At 39.4% G+C, this 20,786-nt stretch overlaps 1 protein-coding gene across 3 annotated transcripts in view; it reads left to right on the forward strand.

Moving 5' to 3' along the window:
• LOC150091743 (triple functional domain protein-like) overlaps positions 1-19,522 on the forward strand; it is a 402,788-nt gene extending 383,266 nt beyond the window's left edge. For 2 of the 3 annotated variants that reach the window (XM_090376799.1, XM_090376800.1), the window contains one exon: positions 18,299-19,521. In XM_090376799.1, coding sequence (XP_090232925.1) covers positions 18,299-19,001 — 703 coding nt within the window. In that variant the 3' untranslated portion in view covers positions 19,002-19,521. Of the gene's footprint in view, positions 1-18,298 lie in introns of all 3 variants that reach the window. The other variant, XM_090376801.1, reaches the window with a different exon arrangement.
• The last annotated feature ends 1,264 nt before the right edge of the window (positions 19,523-20,786 follow it).

Here is a 20,786-nt window from a genome sequence, read left to right on the forward strand (position 1 = left end):
AATTTCTTGGCCTTGCAGAGTCCCTCAAGACCAGAGTTAATCAACGAGGCTTTCATCATAAAATCCCTTCTGTTAAGGCTGAAGAGAATTGCAGACACAATAATATTTTAACCAATCTTATAGCATTTTTCTATCATGAAAACCTTATATTTTGCAAAAAAAAAGTCCTCAATTCTTTGTTGCTTTGTTAATAGTGTTCCCTTAAATAACTGTGGTCTCCTTAGTTCCCCTAAGAATAGATAGCTGGTTATTAATAATATCAGTTTTTGTTCTTGGAGAAAATTCTGGTTCTGGTGAGACTCTGGTTCAAGTCCATTTTCTTTAATTAAGTCATGTCTTAATTAAAGAAAATATTCAATTTCCCTGACAGTTGAATTCCCAACTACAGTTACTTCTCTTAGAACCAGAGGAATCAGTACCCACTGATCTATCCCAGGGGTCTAATCTTTTGAAAGAGCTTCATCTGACAGTGCTGGACATGTGAATAATTGCTAAGCCTCAGATTTTTCACTTTCAGAGGCATCTATTTGCTTTTTTTCAGAGACTTCGGCTTATTGGACATACAGAAATCTCATCATTAGCTATAGATTCTCCACATATGTGCTATTTAGGTGAATCACAAACAGAAATTTCCTTTGAGTCATGCAATGCTTACCATTCCTAGTGGAAAGCATGTTTATTGCTAGATAAAATTAATCTAAAATTATAAAAATTATCAATGAAACACTAATTATAATATAATGAAGTATTCGTAGATAGGTATTTAAAATTTAGTATAGGTATTTTTATACATACACTAAATTTAAATACCAAACTGCACACTAATTATAATACAATGACTTACTTTAAAAATATCCTACACTGCAGTCTATAATACATATATATATTGAATTATAAACAATAAATTACAAATATGCATTAAGGTTTATGTATGTAGCTCTGCTCCCTGCAGTACCTAAGGTTGCCATAGGTTTCTATGTAAGAGTAAAAACTTTTCTGAGGCTACTCTTGTGAGTTGTGTTGAAGGTTGCTTCCTGATATCTGATATCCACAAGGAAGTGGGCCAGTATGTACTACTCTAACTGGGCAGCCCCCTCCCATCTAGCTAAGGTGAAGACAAGAGAGGGAGCACTTATAAATGCACAAGAGTGGAGCAGGGAGAAAGCAAGGGCATATTCATGGGGAGGCAGAGGAGGAATATGTCCCTCCCCCAACCAAAAATTTAAAATTAAAGAAAAGCTCTGTGTGTTGTACTGTCAAATGTTTGTAAATAATATATTATTTTCATTTTTTGTGATTAATATGTATTATTATTCACATGCTTTCCTAATATTCAAATAAAGATAATCAATCAAACATTATTTGTGTGCATATAAAAGCATTCCTAGGTCTATCTAAAAATAAACTGAAAAACCTGTTCACCATGCCCCCTCCCCACGATGATATCTGGATATGACACCAGGAGAAAGGATTGGATGGAGAGAGTTAAAAGATGAGAGTTAGAAGAAGACAGCCCTTAAGGAAGAAGAAAAGGGTAGTAGTTGAGACTTTGCAAAAGAGCTTTGGCCAATGCCTTGACCAGTGTCAATCCCATCTCCACATGCTATGGGGATCTACAATCATACCTATCGAGTGCAGGTTGAGGAGTGATCTTACCCCAAAGGAAGGGGGGATTAGCACTATCCTACACAGCTCTCAAGTAAGAGGAACCCAAAAGCCAGTGATGGTTTGGGCACAATGAAGAACCAGTAGGCTAAGAGGTTGCCTAGCCTGAATGTAGTTGGCATGTTTTATGCAGATACTGTCTTCTTTGCATGTTGAAGATGTCCTCTATAGAGAATGCCTGGAAGCAGCCATTTCTGTCCTTTATAAGTTGTGCTTCATTTTCAGAGAGTGCATGTTTCATTGGAAAGTGTATCTGAGGTCATGATAACTTGGGCAACTATACAGCACATGCAGCCAGTCTTTGTCTTCACTGAAATGGCAAGGTGGTGAGGAGGCCATGAAGGAGCCCTGTGATTGTGGTATTGAAACTGAGTAAGAACCAGCATTTGCATGGTTCTCTTGCAAAGTGGATGTCCTAGATGAAGTTTGTCATTACAGATACATAGTTCAACATATCTTATTTGATTTCTCACACATTATTGATTTTTGCCTTGATCCAAAGTTGTTCTTGTTTAGGATAAACATTTGCAGTGGTGGTGCCAAGGATGGTGGCGATCACATTCTTCTTGATATAGTAGGAAGTCCATCAAGAATGTCTTGGAGATTGAGTGGAGTTTACCCGTGATGACCTGTAGAGCAACAGTCAAGACTGTCCCACAGCGAAGTAATAGTTGCAGGAGAATGTCATCGAGCCTCTTCCAGCTGTCTATAGATTGTGATGTTTATCACTCTTTGTGCCCAGGCACCAGTACTGTAATTATGGAGATGAAGAGAAGGTTCTGGGCCTTTCCCTTTAGGCCCCAGTGTCACCCAATCTAATGATGCTTGTAAGAAGCAGTGTAGTGCTCTTATCATTTAACATTTGTAGTTTGTATACCTTGGCCCAGTTTGATATTTTCTGGGCCAAGGTATACAAACTACAAATCTTAAATGATAAGAGGACTACACTGCTTCTTGCAGGCATCCTTATTGAGTTGAAGTTATTGAAGAGGCCCACAGTGTATTTAGAGTTGGACTCTAAATACACTGTGGGCCTCTAAATAAAAGTGGTGACTGTAGCATCAGTAGTGGAGCATCAGGGTTTAAAGGCAAACAAAAGGTTAAATAAGAGACTCTGCACATTGTAGTAGTCTCTGGAGTGACAATGGAGAAAACACTGTTCAAGCACAAATGCTATTCAAGATTTAGACCTAAATGGATGTCAGACGAACTAAGGAGGCTCGTGGCAGAGAAGAAAAATGTGTGGGATCCATATAAATTATCAAGTGACACAGAAGCCTATGACAGATATAAGCAAGTCTGTAATCAAGTCACAAAGGAAGTTAGGCAAGCAAAGGCTGATTACGATAAATCCTAGGCAAAGGATGCAAAGAAAAACAACAAAGACTTCTTTACTTATGTAAACTCTAGAAGGAAGAGGATGATCAGATTGGTCACTTGATGTTGGTGGTTCAACTGTTAATGATCCTGCAGATAACTGACAAATTGAAGAGTATTTTGCATCTACATTCACACATGAGGAATTCTGTAAGGAAGGGGAGGATAGAAGTTTACTCAACTCTAACGGGGAGCTAAATGATTTTGTAATAACGGAGAGCAAGGTGGTGGAGAAATTGTTGAAGTTAAACAATAAAAAAGGCACCTGGGGCAGATGGAATCTATCCATCATATTGAAGGAGGCAGCGAGGGAATTTAGCAAACCCTTAGCCATAATTATGAGAGCACTCTTTGATTCAGGGGAGGTCCCCTGTGGACTGGAGACGTGCAGATGTATCCCCAATTCACATAAATAATTATAGACATGTTAGTTTATCTTCTGTTCCAGGGAAAATAATGGAGTCATTGGTTAAAGAAGTGATGCAGAATCACCAAGACAAGACTGCAGTAATAATTCAGACACAGCATGGGTTTGTTAAGGGGAAGTCTTGTCTGACCAATTTGATTGGATACTACAATGTGGTCACAAAGGAACTGGATGCAAAAAATAATTTTGATATCATATACTTGGATTTCTCTACTTTTACTTGGATTTTAAGAAAGATTTTGATACTGTTGCACATGGAATACTGCTTTACAAATTGGAGCGGTATGGCATTAAGGGCAAGTTGCTGCAATGGATAAAGGAATGGTTAGGTGGGAGACGGCAGAGAGTGGTAATAAATGGGCACTGCTCTATGTGGAATAATGTTATTAGTGGAGTCCCCCAGGGTTTGGTGCTGGGTCCATTGTTGTTTTGTGTATTTATCAGTGATAACGATGAAGGTATATCAGGCTTAATGTCCAAGTTTGCAGATGAAACAAAGGTTGGCAGGGTTGTTAATGACAGTAAAGACAGTATGCTACTACAATAGGATCTAGAAAAGTTAGGTAGATCAGCTGAAAAGTGGCAACTAAAGTTTAACATTGACAAATGCAAAGTACTTCCACTTACCGCATATGGGTAGCAGTAATCCAAGAAAAACATACTATGTGGTGCTACGCTCAGGGAGGTGGAGAATGAAAAGGATATGGGGGTAATCATGCAGTCAGATATGAAGTTCTTTGATCAGTGCAGACAGGATGCTTGAACAAGTCATGGAGTTTTATCAATGATGTATAGAAATTTTGCTAGCAGAGAGGAGGTGATTATTCCCTTTTATAAGGCAGTGGTCAGGCCACACCTTGAGTACTGCGTGCAGGTCTCGAGGCCTCATTTTATGAAGGATGTAAAGTTGCTAGAATGAGTACAGAGAAGGACAACAAGATTGGTGAGAGGAACAAGGGGATGCTCTTACCAAGAGAGGTGCTGACCGGGCTAGCCAGGTGGGTAAAGTGCCTGCCTGGCAACCCAAAGGTCGTGGGTTCGAATCCTGTCTTAGGCTTGGATCAGAGTAAAATGCAAAAACTTTGGGAGGTGCATTATGGCCACAGAAGTCAATGCACCAACAACTAACATAAAAAAAAAAAAAAAAAAAAAAAAAATTACCAAAAGAGGCTTAAGTTCTTCAAGTTGCAGCATCTGGAGACTAGGCACCTGCAATGTAATCTGATTGAGGTGTATAAGGCCTTGAATGGTTTGAGCAGGCTCAATGCTGACAGGATACTTCCACTTGCTCAGATTAAGAACCTGAGGAGGCATGGATTCAAATTGAGGAAAGACGGTTGTAGAAAAAATGTGCGGAAGTTTTCCTTTAGCCAGCGGGTAGTTGATTTCTGGAACAGACTTTCATCTGTTGTTGTGGAAGTTGATAGCTTAAATAAATTTAAGGCTCAACTAGACAAACATTTTGAGTGACTGGATGTGTGAAATGGGAAGGGACTTTTTTTTTTTTTTTGTGATGCTATATAAGCTTGCTTTCTTGCATCATATTCCTCAACTAATGCTAATACACTTTGATTTTACCCAACATAGGCAGTAGAGTGAGCAAACGATTGGAGTTGAGTTTGTCAGGATGAATGAATACTTGTTGAATTTCAGCTAGTTTCCAGCAAGAAGGGAAAATGTTCCTTGTGAAAGCAAATAGTATATTCATGGCAATAGATTTCAAAGATCTTTCATAGCTTCAACTTCATTGAGGTCCGGCCCCAGACATTTTTCACTTTTAGTGCATTTAATGACAGTGTCCAATTCAGCTAAGCTGAAGCTACTATCTGATACCAACCCACTATCACCATACCAGAATTTGCTACATCCAACTTGACTTTGGTGATAGTAGGTTGGTATCAACTATTGTCTTTAATTTTCAGGTGAACCTCATCATCAGGGTGGTGATGGTGATCATCAGCATGGCGGGAAAAAATATCCTGAAGGGTCTCTCTCTGGAGGTGGATTTAAGAGAGAAATTCAATCCTCTGTAGGATGGAGTTGGTGATTTTATTTCCTGTAATGAATTTATAAAGGGCAACAAGATTAGTGAATGGAACAAAGGGGTGCTCTTATGAAGAAAGGCTTAAGTTTTGCAAATTACAGTGTCTGGAGACTAGGCACCAGCGAGGTGATCTGATAGAGGTGTATAAAGCCTTGAATGGTTTGAGCATGCTCAATGCTGATGGGATTCTTCCTCTTGCTCAGAATAATCACCTGAGAGGGCATAAATTCAAATTGAGGAAAGACAGATGTAGGATGTCTATCCTACATCTGTCTTTTCATTATTTGTGAGGAAATTTGCCTTTAACCAGCGGGTGGTTGGTTGGTGGAACAGACTTCCATCCCTTGTCGTGGAAGTTGATAGCCTAAATAAGTTTAAGGCTCAGCTGGACAGGTATTTTGAACGAACAGAGGGGTGAAGTGGAAGTGGTTATTTTTTTATTTATTTATTTATTTATTTATTTTTTTGGCTGATGCTGCATAAGCTTGCTTTCTTGCATCAAACGCCTCTACTAATGCTAATGCTAATACTGGAATATCTTGTTAATCAGGTCCAAGGATCATTGCTCTTGACCATGGAAAACAGTTTCTCAGCTCTTCTTCTCAGTGTAAATAAGCTTGACAGTTTCTTCACAGTCAGGAATACATAAGATGCAGAATGTTAACCTCACAGTCAAGCCAGTTGGTGCATTTGCTTTAGTTGTTGTTGTTGTTTGGTTTTTAGGAGCATTAGCAACTAAGGCCATATTGCTTCGGGTATATGCGGTGGTCATTCCCTGACCTTTCTGCATCCTCCGTATTTGGTGGTCACGGGCTCTAACCCCGGTCTAATCAAGAAGCATGTGCTACGCACTACTGCTCCTGCCCACCTGGCTACGGAGGCACCATTTACTTTAGTACTCCTTGCATACTTAGTATTAGTAGTGGCAAATGATACAAGAAAGCTAGCTTATTGCATCAATCAAAAAAAAAAAAAAACATTTCTCATAACATCTGTTTATCTCCTCTAGCAGCTTGTCTAATTCTTGAATTTATTCAAAATACCAGCTTTAACAACACTACATGAAAGTTTATTCGAACAATCAACTACCTGCTGATTGCTGAGAAATTTATGAACATATCTTGCAACCATCCCTCCTCATTTTGAATGTAGTCTGAGAGAAGTATTCCATTGGCATTGAACTCACCAATCCATTCGGAACCTTAAACACTTCAAGCAGATCTCACAAATGTCTAATCTCCAGACACCTCAATTTGCAGAACTGAATGAAGCCTTTGCTGGTAAGGGCACCCTTTTGTTTCCTCACTAATCTTACTCTTCCCTGCACCCATTCCAGCAGATCCACATCCTTCCTAAAATGAGGCTTCCAGACCTGAATGCCATAATCAAGATGTGGCCTTGTGTAATGGAATAATCACCTCTTTATCCCTGCTGGAAAAATTCCTGTATATTATTGATAAAACACCATGCTATCCTCACAGCCTATCTACACTGCTCAGGGTACTTTTTATCTAACTGCACAACTAACCCCAGGTCTTTTTTTAATTCTCCCTGAAGTGTAGTATTACACTCATGATGAATTTTGGATATTTTACTAGCTTTCCTCATCTGATTTTAGTATGCTGCTTAATAAACAAAGGCCTTTGTTCTCAGTGTACACCATGTGGTCAAGCCCTGATTGGTTGAACCCTGTTTGAGTGACCGTTAGTGTCAGTTGGTAGCGCCCCCATCATACGCCTCAAGATATCTATATCCAGAATATTTATGGGTACTAAATTTATTTGACTTAATATATGATTAATAGAAGTTATTAATTTCACTACATTTAAGATATTGAAAACATATATATATATATATATATATATATATATATATATATATATACACACACACACACACACACACACACACAGTCGATTCTGGTTAATTGGGACACATCAGGACTAGTGCATTTTGGCCCGATTAAGCAGCTGCCCCAATTATCCAAAGTTTCACGTAAATAGTTAAAAATACAATGTAAACCCCCCCCCCTTTTACAATTGGTTCACTGTACAATCAAATCACATTACGATGGAGTACCCATTGTGAAGTACCGTTCACTATGCGATGTGCAGTAAGCGGTGGTCATTGTGATCGCGTTTGTGAATTGAATTTTAATTCTATTAAACAGCGATTCTAATTAGCGAAAATAGGAGGAATATTATCCACAGGCTATAAAAGTAAAGATATATTAAGCAGAAATTTGCCCTTTATTACCTTACCAGTTAAAAAATTAAATGATACCCTAAAATCAGAAGAATATACGTGATAATCGGAATAATTAATACATACTGTAATATGTACATAACTAACTAGTTGACATTTCTGTTCACTGCATTTCTGGGTGGGGGTTAAAATTTGAAACAGTAACAAGATAAGCAATCAATAACAAATTACAAGGCACACACAAATTGCAAGTAACACAATATGTGCAAGTGAGAACGGAGTAACGAGTTACAAAGCTTTAAAAAGGAATGAAGAGATCTGAAAATTTATTTTTTTTATATGATTGAAGATTACATGGAAGTGTAAACACATTTTACCATAATAACCCACAGAATTCCAGCTGTCGGTATTATCGCAAATTCAGTAAGATCGAGTTTAATATCCGTTTATGATAGAATGCACTAACAGAAAAGCCCAATAAACAGGTGACCGCTTGTTATTGTTTGTTTGTTATTTGGTTTTTAGGAGCATTAGCAACTAAGGCCATATTGCTCCGGGATATGCGGTGGTCATTCCCTGACCTTTCCGTATTCTCCGTATTCTCCGTATTTGGTGGTGACGGGCTCGAACCCCGGTCTAATCAAGAAGCGTGTGCTATGCACTGCTGCTCCTTCCCACCTGGCTACGGAGGCGCAATGTGACCGTTAATTGTTTTATGGTTGTTACCTCCAGAAATCGGACCGAACCACGTGGCTCAGTCGGAGACAATCGTAGGGTGATCTCCAGTGCTGTGGTCTCCTGCCCCGATTAAATGGCATGTTGTCCCAATTAAGCGAAGTAAAGCCTGGCTATTTTCTCGATTGGGTTCTGTTTTTTAAGATTTGCCCTGATTAACCTGTGGCCCAAATAACCGGAATCCGCTGTGTATAATATGTGCTGTGTTCCCAATGGCTCCCGAGGAAGGATGCTAAACTAAGATCAACATCCAGTATTTTTGATATCTAGGATTAAGACCCCCCCCCCACCACCTGGCAAACTCTGGATCAACAATTATACAGGAGACTCTGAACTAAACATTGCACCCCGCAGCAAAGCAAGTCATAAGCTGCCCCATTCCGTGGATTTCATCCTTCTGCATAAATTAAAAAAAAAAAAAAAAAAAAATTTATCTCGGCACCATTATCCAATTCTGGGTATGGGAACACAAGACCTGGAGGAGATGCCAGGCAGTCAACAAAGCCAGCCAGAGGGTTCCCAGACATCTACCAACAAGCGAGCAGTGAAACCCTCTTTGGACAAACCAGAAGAACAGGACAAAACCAGAAAAGGAGCCACCAGTGGCAAGAGAAGAAACAAGAGGTACACTAGTGAAAAAAAGCAGACCAGGAAATGAGGAGCAATAGTGAAGCAAGAGATTGACAGGAACCAAGCAAAACCACAGAAGAGCAAAATCAAGGGGGAAAACTCCCCCCCCTGGATTCCATGTTGCCGCAGGGAACAGTCCTTGAGCAAGCGCTCACTCTGCGAGCCACTTTAGAAAACAATGAAAGATAACAGTAGCAGGATTTTTTCAACCTTACAAGCAGACATAGTCCTTCGATGGACCAAATTAGAAACAATCCTCCTAAAAACAAATGTGGATCATCAGAGGGTGCTTGCAGCCCTAGAAGCGTATAAACCTGCTGATGGTGGCAAATAAATGCTAAAGCACACCCCATCATACGCCTGAGCGCTGAGGCACACCCCGACGAGAGGGAAAAAACCAGCGACTTACAAGCACAAAAGAAAACACTCAAAAACACCAATTATAGTGACACTGAGACCTACCAGGGATAGCAACCAATCAAGTGAGCAAATCAAACAAAAAGTCATAGACTGAAGGAAGATTTTCAAAACACCAGGATAAAGTCTATCTGAAAAACCAGGAACCCAGGGATCGTGATCGAGATGGAGAGCGAGAAGGAGATAGAAGAAATAAAAGAAAATGAGAAAATAACCACATTAGGGCTAAAGGCATAATTACCAAAAAAAGAAAGGCCCATCTATACTAATATTTGATGTAGAGTATGACTTGGTACTGCAGCAATTGAGATTTATAGAAAGAACTTAGAGCCGCTTCCCAGATCTGGAACCCTCTGAGCTGATTTTTCCAAAATTCAAAATAAAAGCAAAGAACGGGATGGAGGTAAATTGGGCAGTGGAACTGGCACTATCTGCATGGCAAATCTTAAGCACCCAAAACAGAATTTATATAGAATGGAGCAGCCTGAGATACTGGGAACATTACCCATTCCCAAGTGCTTTCGCTACTGCAGATATGGCCACACCACCCATACTTACACACAGAGAGAGCCGACCTGCAGCCACTGCTTTGGCAAAGGGCATGAGTACAGTACCTGCCCCAACAAAACAGACGCACCAACCTGCGCAAACTGTAAGAGTCCGAAACTGGAGCGCTCATACTCCATCCGTGATGCTGGGTGTCCGACATGTCATAAACAATTCAACTCCAGAGTTTTCATATTCCACCATCTCAATGCACAGTGTGCTCAGGCAGTGGCGGAGCAGGTCGGACTAAAAGCTGACAAGGAAAACGCCGACATCCTCATAATATTGGAACCGTACACACACCAGAAGCAAGTATGGGGATATCCTATTAAATACAAAATTGTGCAGTACACAGATGAAACCCCATGGGCAACTGTGATAATAAGGAAACCCCACATCACGGTCACAAAAATTCCGCAATTTTGCACTCCCTGAGCGCCCGTGACCACCGAATACGGAGGATGCCGAAAGGTCAGAGAATGACCACCGCATATCCCCGGAGCAATATGGCCTTAGTTGCTAATGCTCCTAAAAACCAAATAACATAACATAACTCCCTGGGCAGCATGTGCCCACCTGGTCACTTCCATGGGAAGTCTTTATGTGGTTGCCCTATACTGCAGGCCAGGGGCAGAAATCGACTACGCAGTAACATACCTGGAGAATCTTCAAACTACACTAAGCAGACACAAGATACTAGTGGGGGCAGACGTCAACCGCTGGTCTCCCCTCTGGCACAGTACCATGCCCGGAAGAAGAGGCACAACAAATGGGCAAAGGCTTGAGGAGTACCTGGCCAACTCCATATTTGTTAAAAACCAACCCTTCTACCTCCTCACCTTATGGGAAGTAGAGATCAATATAACATTAGCCACAAGAAACACAGACACCCACATCACAAATTGGATGGTTAGAAACGCCTGGACGACCTAGGACCATATTATAATAACCTTCGCATTAGAAAGGAACATGAACAACCGCCGACAGGCACATGCTAAATAGATTCGCCCTTGGAAAGGCAAACTGGAACACCTTCCAAGAGATGCTATGCACAGCAGGCCAACAATACCTGCACGCACTTGAGGGAGCAGGCATATGGGAGTGAAAATCCGGAACAACTCCAGAAGGACGTAACAAAAATAATAACTAAAGCAGCAGAGAAAGCCATGAAAAGAAGAACCTCCCCACTGCAGGGACCACGCCCTGGTGGATTCCAGAGCTCACACAAATGAGGAAATTAGTACAGCATAGAAAGAAACAATTTCAGAGGGCTAGAAGGACTTGGCCGCAACAAGAAGTCACTGAACTCAGGAACCAATATAGAATCGCTAGAAATCATTATACTGAAAAGAAAAGAAAAGAGAATCCAAGGGAGAAGCTGGTACAAGGGTCAGGAAACAGCAATCCCTGGGAGGTGGTATACAAAATTAACACCCACAAACTCCTCGGGGAGGGGGAAGTCATGAGAGCCACCAAAACAGCACAAGGAAACCTAACCATAACCTGGGAGGAGTCGATTGAGAACATCCTGGACAACATCCTTCAGGAGCTACCAACTACATTAACAAATGAGCAGCAGGCTATCTTCCAAGAAAATAATTGCTATAATAATGACCAAATAGAACTGCCCTTCACCTTAGAAGAAATTTTAATCTCCTTGGAAATGCCCTGGACTGCACCTAATTGAACTGGAGATGGCAAAAGAAGCAACGGAACATATACCGGAATTACTACTAAAACTATTCAATTGCTGCCTGGAAGCAGGTAAATTTCCACTACGGTGGAAAAAGGCAAATTTAAAACTGCTCCTAAAAAACCCAACAAGGCCACCGGAGATACCTAGTTCCTACAGACACACAGCCCTGCTACCAACCCCTAGTAAAATATACGAAAGGCTGCACATACCAGAGTCACAAGGCATTATAATGAAATAAATCCTAACATGACAAAGCAATAACGATTTACTCCTGGCAAATCCACTATCGAAGCAATACAGAATCTCCTCTCTAAAGCCACCCCAGTGTCAAAGGAAATACTTCCTTGTCATCGCAGTGGATTTAACTGGGGTGTTCGACACCCTCTGGTGGCCAATTGTTTTGGCGAGACTCAGAGCTGCCATACCTTCCATTGAATCTTTACAATTGCATGATTAATTACCTGGCTGATGGAGCAGTGCAAGTTACGACACCATATAAATGCCTCAGTTGCCCAGTCTGCAAATTTCCACAGAAGCGGCTACAGGACAGAACCCAGGGTTCTGGCCTGTGGCCGCTTCTGTGGAAATTTGTCTTAGATGACTTCCTTGCCATGGATCTGAGTGGTGTGGAGTCCTATGCAGATGACTTGGTCTTGACATCGAGGCTGACAGCAGATCATCTCTAGAAATGCAAACAAATGATGCCCTGCAAAAGCTGCTACAATAGACCAAACTACACTTGTTCAAACTAGTACCTGACAGAACAAAATCGGTGCTGCTAAAAGGTACGCTAGACTTAAGGAGACCACACCACAAATTAAGATTAAGAACCAAAACAGTTAAGGCTGTGCGAACAGATCAAATACCTAGGAATAATCCTGGACAGAAAATTAAATTTCAATCCACACCTTGTCCTTCTACTACAAAGCTCTCTTCATCCCTGCCATCATGTATGGGTCCCATGTCTGGTACATAAGTGCAGGTCTAAAAGTGAATAAAAGGATCCTCGAAACCATTCAGAAGACCATCATCCTTACCGTGACGAGAGTGACTAGCACGGCTGCCCTCCAGGTCCTGCAGGAGTTCTTCCCCTGGACCTTGAAGCTACCTGCTGTGGTCTGCTCTACATCTTGCTAGAAACATCAGCTACAATGTATGACCTCACCACTGACATCACTAATGACCGCAACTGTGAGAAGAGTAGAATCACTGACCACCTCGTCCAGATTTGACAGAGGAGACGGAGCGACGCAGAAAAAGGCGCATTGACTAGAAGATTCCTCCTCACTGTCATGAAGCTTTATCCCAAGGGACCAGCATGGTTTCACCCCGGTCGGAATACCACCTTCCTCCTTAAAGGATATGCCTGTTTAAAGCTAAGCTTCACCAACTTGGTATCATAGATAATGCTGACTGCCCCGGTGGCAACCAGGAGTCCTGGAGACACTTAATGTTTGACTGTGATCTGTATGACGATATATGCAATAACTAATAAACCTAATAACTGCAATCCAATACAGGCAGTTCTCGCTTTACAAGTTTTCGCTTTGAGTTCTCGGGTTTAGGTATAACTAAGCTATTTGTCTCTCTAAAATGTCATTTTTTAGGTCAAGAGCTTGACCTTAAGGCCATATAAAAGGTCATGAGAATGGTTTGTAAATTGTATTTGTTACCAATTCAAATCATTAAAATGCATACACTTTCATCGTTATCATATGCTCTATTATTAGAACCTATTTTGAGTGCCTTTGTGACATTTTTTTAAAGAACATTTCTGGAGGTCACAACCATAAAACAATAAAAACAATTTGCGCTTTCCAGTTTATTGGGCTTTTCTGTTACTGCAAGCAATTATAAATGGGTAGTAAACTCAATCTTCTTGCATTTGCAAAAATACTGATAGCTGGTATTGTGTGGGTTTTTATGTTATTATGGTGAAATGTGTTTTCCCTTTACTGAAATCTTTAATCGTATAAAAAAACATAAATAAATTTTCAGAATCTTCTCCTCATTCCTTTTTTTTTTTTTTTTAAGCTTCATAAACTTTTTACTCCAAGCGAATCGTGTTAGTTGCAATTTGTGTGTACCATTAAAATATGCTTATGCATGCAATTCGTGAAATTTATAAATTAAAAGAGATTATCTTGGAAACAAATACCTCTTGAAACATTTCTGAAGAAGACTACTTGTGCAACAAACCAACGAGTGCCGAGCCAATAATGAGTGATCAACGAGTGTGCATTTAGTCGATGATGATGAAGAATAAATATTCTTTAACATTTGTAAGTCGAAAATAATTTCTCTTATTATAATTTGCTTAATTTTACAGGCTACATTTTCAATTATTTGGATAAATCAATCTTTGTTTAAACATAAACTAATTAGCTAACTAATTTCATTGTTGAGAACGTAACCCTTATTTTTAACCTTATGTCTATGCGAAATAAATTCCCGCTTTACGAGCGCACACTAGCAACGAATTAACTCGTAAAGTCGAGAACTACCTGTATATAGCAGACAGTCAAGAACCCAGACTGTTAGACACTAAAGAGGACTACAAGACACTCAGTCAATATGCCCAGGATCTATTTTCCAGAAGGAAAACAATGATAGCAATACACTAAAGGCAACCCGACTAGAAGGACTGCAGGAGGTCAAACAAGAACGTGACACACAAATAAAACTTACCATAATGTATGAAGCTATTCCACAGCACCCACTCTGTGATACCCAGTTTGAACACCAATCCAAAATTGCCACTCCTGAAGGTAAAAAAAAAGAAAACTCCATTTCGCTGCACGACAAAGGCCTGATAATAAAAATCACAGAACCTCAGACCCTGGCTTGCCAGGACAAGACCTTGTTTGTTGAGTCAGTGGTGACATCACTGGACCTGACACCACCATTTGGATTACAGCATAGATACAATAGGTGATATGTCCTATTGGTGACCCAAAACCGCACTCCCTTGTGAGGACCTTTTTTTTTTTTTTTTGCCCCTATTTCTTGGGGGGTCCTCTCTCTTCTCGCCTCCCCATTTTCATTCTGGTGGGGCATGGGCATGCATGCCCCACAGAAAATGGGGGGCACCTTCCTATCTGACCCCTCTTCTTCCTATTTCACCCCCCCCCCCAGTCTTCACCTTCCCATCTCAACACTTTCTCTTGTACAGCGACTGCTCCACATATCCAAATTTAAATCACATCAAATTTTGCCTGACCTTTTAGGCTCTCTAGAAATAGTTCTTTCAGCATAAAACCACACTCAGCACTTTCTAAATGCAATTTTACCTGAATCAACCACGATAGCTCCAACCTTTATTTTAGGTCCTAGCCTCCGAAATCCCAGGAAAGTAAGTGGCAGGACCTGCCAGAGCTTAATTTAGTCTCTTGGTATACCCGGCCGGCATCCCCGTCGCCAGGTATGGTAACACCAGGTCCCACTAGGGGCCTGGCTGCCAACAGGCCGGATGAACAATGGGCATGCCAAACTACATACTACATGATCCATACATTATTTTTAAACCTCTGGCATAGACAGGGTACTGTCACTCGATACATAGAACATACGTGGAGATGTATATACAGTATGTTAATCTTCATTATCATACAGAGTATGCTAATGATGAAGCACCTTGAATTTGTCAATATTAAACATCAGTTGCCATTTCTCAGCCCATCTGCTTAATTTGTCTAGATCTTGTTGCAGTGGCATGCTGTGATAACTGCACTTCACATCCTTGCCAACCTTTATACCATCTGCAAACTTAAACTTTAAGCATGATATGTCTTCATCAATATCGTTAATAAATATAGAAACCAACAATAGGCCCAGCATCCTGGGGAATAACTTAACATTAGTGCCCATTGATATCTGCTCTCTCTTCTCTCAACCATTCCTTTATCTGTAGCCGCAACTTGCCCTTAATGCAATAGTATCAAAAACTTTTCTGAAATCTAAATATGCAATGCCAGAATTATTTTTTTGCATCCAGTTCCTTAGTTATGGTGTCAGTATCCAATCAGATTGGTAAGACAAGATCCCCCCCCCTCGCTTAACAAATGCACTGTGACTGCAGTAACACTGCATTTCTGTGTAGATAGTTCTGCATTACTTCTTTAACCAGTGATTCCATTAATTTCCCTGAAACAGAAGTTAAGCCAATGGATCTGCAATTACTCATATCACCTTTTGATCCCTCTTTGTGACTTGGGGATATATTTGCACACCCCTCTCCAGGACATGGGACCTCCCCTGAATCCAAAAATGCTCTTATAATTATGGCTAACGGTTTGTTAACCTCCACTGCTGCCTCCATTAATATAATTTGATAGATCCCAATTTCCCCAAGCACCTTTTTTATGTTAAGATTCAACAATTTCACTTCCACTTTGCTCTCAGTTATCACAAAATTATTTAGCTCTCTGTTAGATTTTGATGAACTTCTCTTCCCTAAAGAACTCCTTACTTATGAATGTGGATGCAAAATACTTATTTATTTTGTCAGCAACCTGAGCAGCATCATCAACAGTTAAACTAATGACATGTCGTGGACCATTGTGATTCATCCCTTCCATCTACTGTTTACATAAATAAAGAAATCTTTGCTGTTCTTCTTTGCATGCTTTGCCAGAGACTTGTCATAATCTGCCTTAGCTTGCCTAACCTCCTTTGTGACTTTATTACAAACTAGTTTATACCTAGTAAGCTCCTGTGACACCTGATAATTTTATGCTTTCCACACCTTCTTCTTTGCCACAAGTCTCATCAATCCATCTGACATTCATTTAGGTCTAAGCCTTGAACATTATCCCTGAATGATTCCCATTTAGAATTTGTTATTAACTTCATGAGTTGGTCCCATAGCATAGAATTTAAAAGCTGCCTGGGACCGTTGTATAACTCTTACAAAAGCAAACGCCTTTCCCTTCCTTTACCCTGGACAGCAATTACATCTTTAAGTAAATCCCGCATCAGTACATTATGTGATCACTGCCAACCAGTGGAGCTTTTATATGCAAACTTTTAATGCTTGAAGAGTCGCTGCTGATCAGATCAATAGTATTGCTTACCCTTGTTGCTCTCTCTAACATGCTGGTGTTGGAAACAGTCATTCAATAAATCCACAAACTTCTTGCTGTCGTGTGAGTGACCATCCCGCAAGTTTCAGTCAATAGCTGGAAAGTTAAAATTCCCCATTATAAGACATTCTGATTTACTCCTGCACTCTGTATGTCTGTACCTTTTCTCGTTATAGTCATCAAATTCATTAGGCCCTATAACACACTCCTACTCTCATTTTTGTTTTCCCAGTACTTATGTCACACCAGACTTGACTCTGCATTGCATTGGCCACCCATTTCAACTGGATGCATATTGGATGCATTTTATATTATTTTTTTTACTGAGTGCATAATCCCCCCCTCCTTTCCTTTCTGCCCTTTCTGTTCGCATTGTGCTTCCCACATTCGTATTCTAGATCCCTTATATCTGAGTGACACTGTCTCCAATATCCCCACAATGTCTACATTTGATAACTTCAGAAGTACTTAAAATTCATCAAATTTATTTATTATGCCCCTAGTACTGGTGTACTTGATGCAGGTATACATGCACTTGTGTTTAATCTTAGTAACCCTAACGCAGCCCATTTATTTGCTTGTCTCATGATGAACTCCAGAATCCTTGAAATCCCCGACACCTCATTTTCCGCATTATTGCATCTTCCAATAAAAGCAGTGCAAGAATCACTTATACTTCTTCCAGTGGCTGCTGATCTGTCAGTGTCCCCCTCAGATAGTTTTCCATCCCACTTTACACTGCTTCGATAGCATCAGCAAATAATCTTGCACCCCTTCTATTTAAGTGTATCTAATCTCTCCAAAAATAGTCTCTTGTTAACAATCACAGCACATGCTGAGAAAAGTTTTACTCCACGAGCCTTTCATAGTCTTTCCAGGGCTGAATTGATTGACAAGGCTCTCGTCATGTACTCTTCCAGTGTGTCTGGGCAGGATTGCAGACACTTTCAATTTTAATCCTAACTCTTGACTTCTTTTGACATTGTTCTCTAGTTGTTAATTAAATCGTCAGATCTCCTACTCGGAACCAATGTATACAACACCTTCTGTGCCCTTAAAAGATGATTGCTGCTCTACATCATCATCTTTAGCCTCGCAAACATATCCCGGTCCTATTCCACCTGTCCTCTTTGCACAATACATTTCCCACTTCCCTCACAGTCAAGTCACCAACTATAGCTACTTCCTGTGGGACCAAGAATCTCTGCTGCAGAGGATATTGTGTTGTCGGCATCTGAGTGCTTGACAGGTCCTTCGAGGGCATCAACCCTATTCTTCAAGCTTTTGCATAAGCAGTTGTTTGGGGATTGCTTTATTGATTTTTTGGAGATAAGGATAACTGCTTTGCTGTGATTTTAATAGTTTACTTGAAAGAAAGAGAATGTGTTAACCTAAAAGGGTAGTATTTCATTTATTGTATTTCTTTTGATATATATATTTATTTTTTCATTATTTTTTATTTTTTTACTTTCTAGCTCTGCACCAGAATTAGGCTCACTGTGGAATCCTTCACTAAGAAAAACACTATCTCATCCTGCGGCTGCCCATAAAACAATAAAAGTTGGTAGCGCATCTGGTACTTCAGTCACTTCAAAATCACTTCGACATCCGGTTAGGGAAAAGAAAGCTCGCTCTAGTAATGTGACAGGAACAGACTTGAAAGCTTTAGTTTCATCATCTAGTTCTAGTGTAAAGAAGGACATTGAGGCTAGTGATGATCAAGAAACACGGACACATAGTATTGTGGTTCCATCTGCTGTATCTGGAAAAAGTTCAGAAACTTTGCCACGAGCTGGGAGGGGTTGTGGGAAAAATACTAGCCCTGTTGACAACATTGTGGATGCCCAGCGAAAGCACTCTTTGCCCTTTGATAAATGCTCAAATGTAGGACAACACAGCCCCCCTAAAAATAAAAAGAACTTTTTTGATGGTTTCCGAAATACATTGCGACCAAAATCAAAAGTAGAATCGGGCTTACACAGTGCCAATGGTAGTGCACCGCCATCTCTTAGCTTCAGTCATAGTTTAGATTCTAATACCACAAAAAAGAGGGAATCAAAACCAAATCCAGATTTCAAACAAGATGGTGATATCACAAGACGATGGTCAGAAAGTAATCCTTCACGATCAATAAGGCCCAGCTCATTATCTGAAGCCCCAAACAAATCTGCTCATTAGACAGTATATTGTTTTTATGTCCACCTTGAAGAGCATGCTGCAGTTGTTGCTGCTTAGAACTGTTTGCTTTCCACTTCACCTCAGTTAACTGCCAAAACTGTCAGCTTGGATGGGCAATCTAGAGAAAATGTAGCTGGCAATTTATTTATGGTGCTGTTTACTAGTTTGAGTCCATTTATAAACTTGCTTAAAAAGTCAACTACGTCTGTCTATCTCCAAGTATGTAGTTTATGAAAAGAACACTTCTCAAGTATATGTGCACATGTGATTATGACTGGCCCATAGGCAGATTTTATGGTAGTGTATTTTGCCATATTTTCATTGTTGTTTGCATTGCATTTCATTTAGTTCATAAGCACTATTTCTCCTTGCCATTCTTCTCACTACAGCCCTCACTTATAAAAATAGCATGTAACTTCTTTAGTTTTAGCTTTTACACTGAAAAATAGTATTTATATAAAATTTTGTATAGTTATATTTATTTGTATAGATGGTTGAGAAACCCTATATTCTTCTACATATTGATCTGGACCTGGACGTATGTCATCTATGACTGCATTAAATTGATTAAAGCATGCTGATGTACATTTGTATGTATTTTACAAGATTACAATAGTAAGAGTTGTAAGGTTTGAAATTTAAAGCAGCCTTATTAATATATATAATATTTCTTTATCGTCATTTACTTGAAATTGATGTAAATTTTATATATTTTTGCCATTTAGTACATTCAGTATTATTTCTAAATTCAACTGGACAAACTGAATCATTTGTTCACCTTCTTCTAATAATTGCATATAGGAATCTAACTACATTTCTGTACAGAAAATGTTTTATATATATATATATATATATTTATGTTATACACATAGCATAAGAGTTATCTTTTTTCTTTTTTTGAACTGAAAAAAAAAAAAAAAATGAAAGGTGCATTTTTTTTCATATCAATATATTTAATGTATTTTGAGTGTGCAATAGGTTTGTTTTATATTGATACCGAACTCTAGCTCTGGTTTCTGATATATTTAAAGTTATGTTTTCTGACTGTATATACATAACAAAATGACATAACTTCACAAAATATCTAATTGCTTAAAATAAAGTGCCATTTTGCATATGTGCTGTATATTGGAATGTATATATGTATATCATCAGAATTTGTTTTTATTATTATTCTCTCTCTCTCTGCAGTGCAAGCTTGTTGCAGTACTGTATGCCAGTTTCACAGAAATGTTCTAAAAACTGTAATTTCTTCTGTCTGAAAAACACTGACATAAATATTTACATATCTTAAACAACAAACATTTCAACTTTCCATAATTTCACCACAATTAAAGTCTCTAATGTTATTTAAATTAGAACATAAAAATAATTATAGCACTGAATGTTGCTTTGGACATAAATACCAAATACAGGGAGTCCTTGATTAACATTGTTTCGTAGTTACATTGTTATCTTTGGAGATTTTGATGATGTTATGTAATGTTCTCAAGTTGCTGTTATACACTAAATGGCATCAGTTTTATCTTCAACACGTTTTTTTTTTTTTTTTTTTAATAAGTGTCTGAAATTCTTGGGTCAAAAATAGAAAGGAAATTAAAAGTGAAATCAGATATCTGTTAGAAATAAGACCGTATTTACAATATAGTTAAACCTTCCGCACCTGGCAATGTTGGGACCCAATCCTTGCCAAACCTTAGAATATTCTAGATTTCAAGTGGTCTTATCGTAATCATAAAAAAAAAAAAAAAAACGCGAAAAATATTGCATTTCTATACTGCAACT

The sequence above is a fragment of the Mastigoproctus giganteus genome, chromosome 1 (genome assembly GCF_048544385.1).
Source record: "Mastigoproctus giganteus isolate SK-2022 chromosome 1, ASM4854438v1, whole genome shotgun sequence".
In the NCBI taxonomy this organism is placed as follows: domain Eukaryota; kingdom Metazoa; phylum Arthropoda; class Arachnida; order Uropygi; family Thelyphonidae; genus Mastigoproctus; species Mastigoproctus giganteus.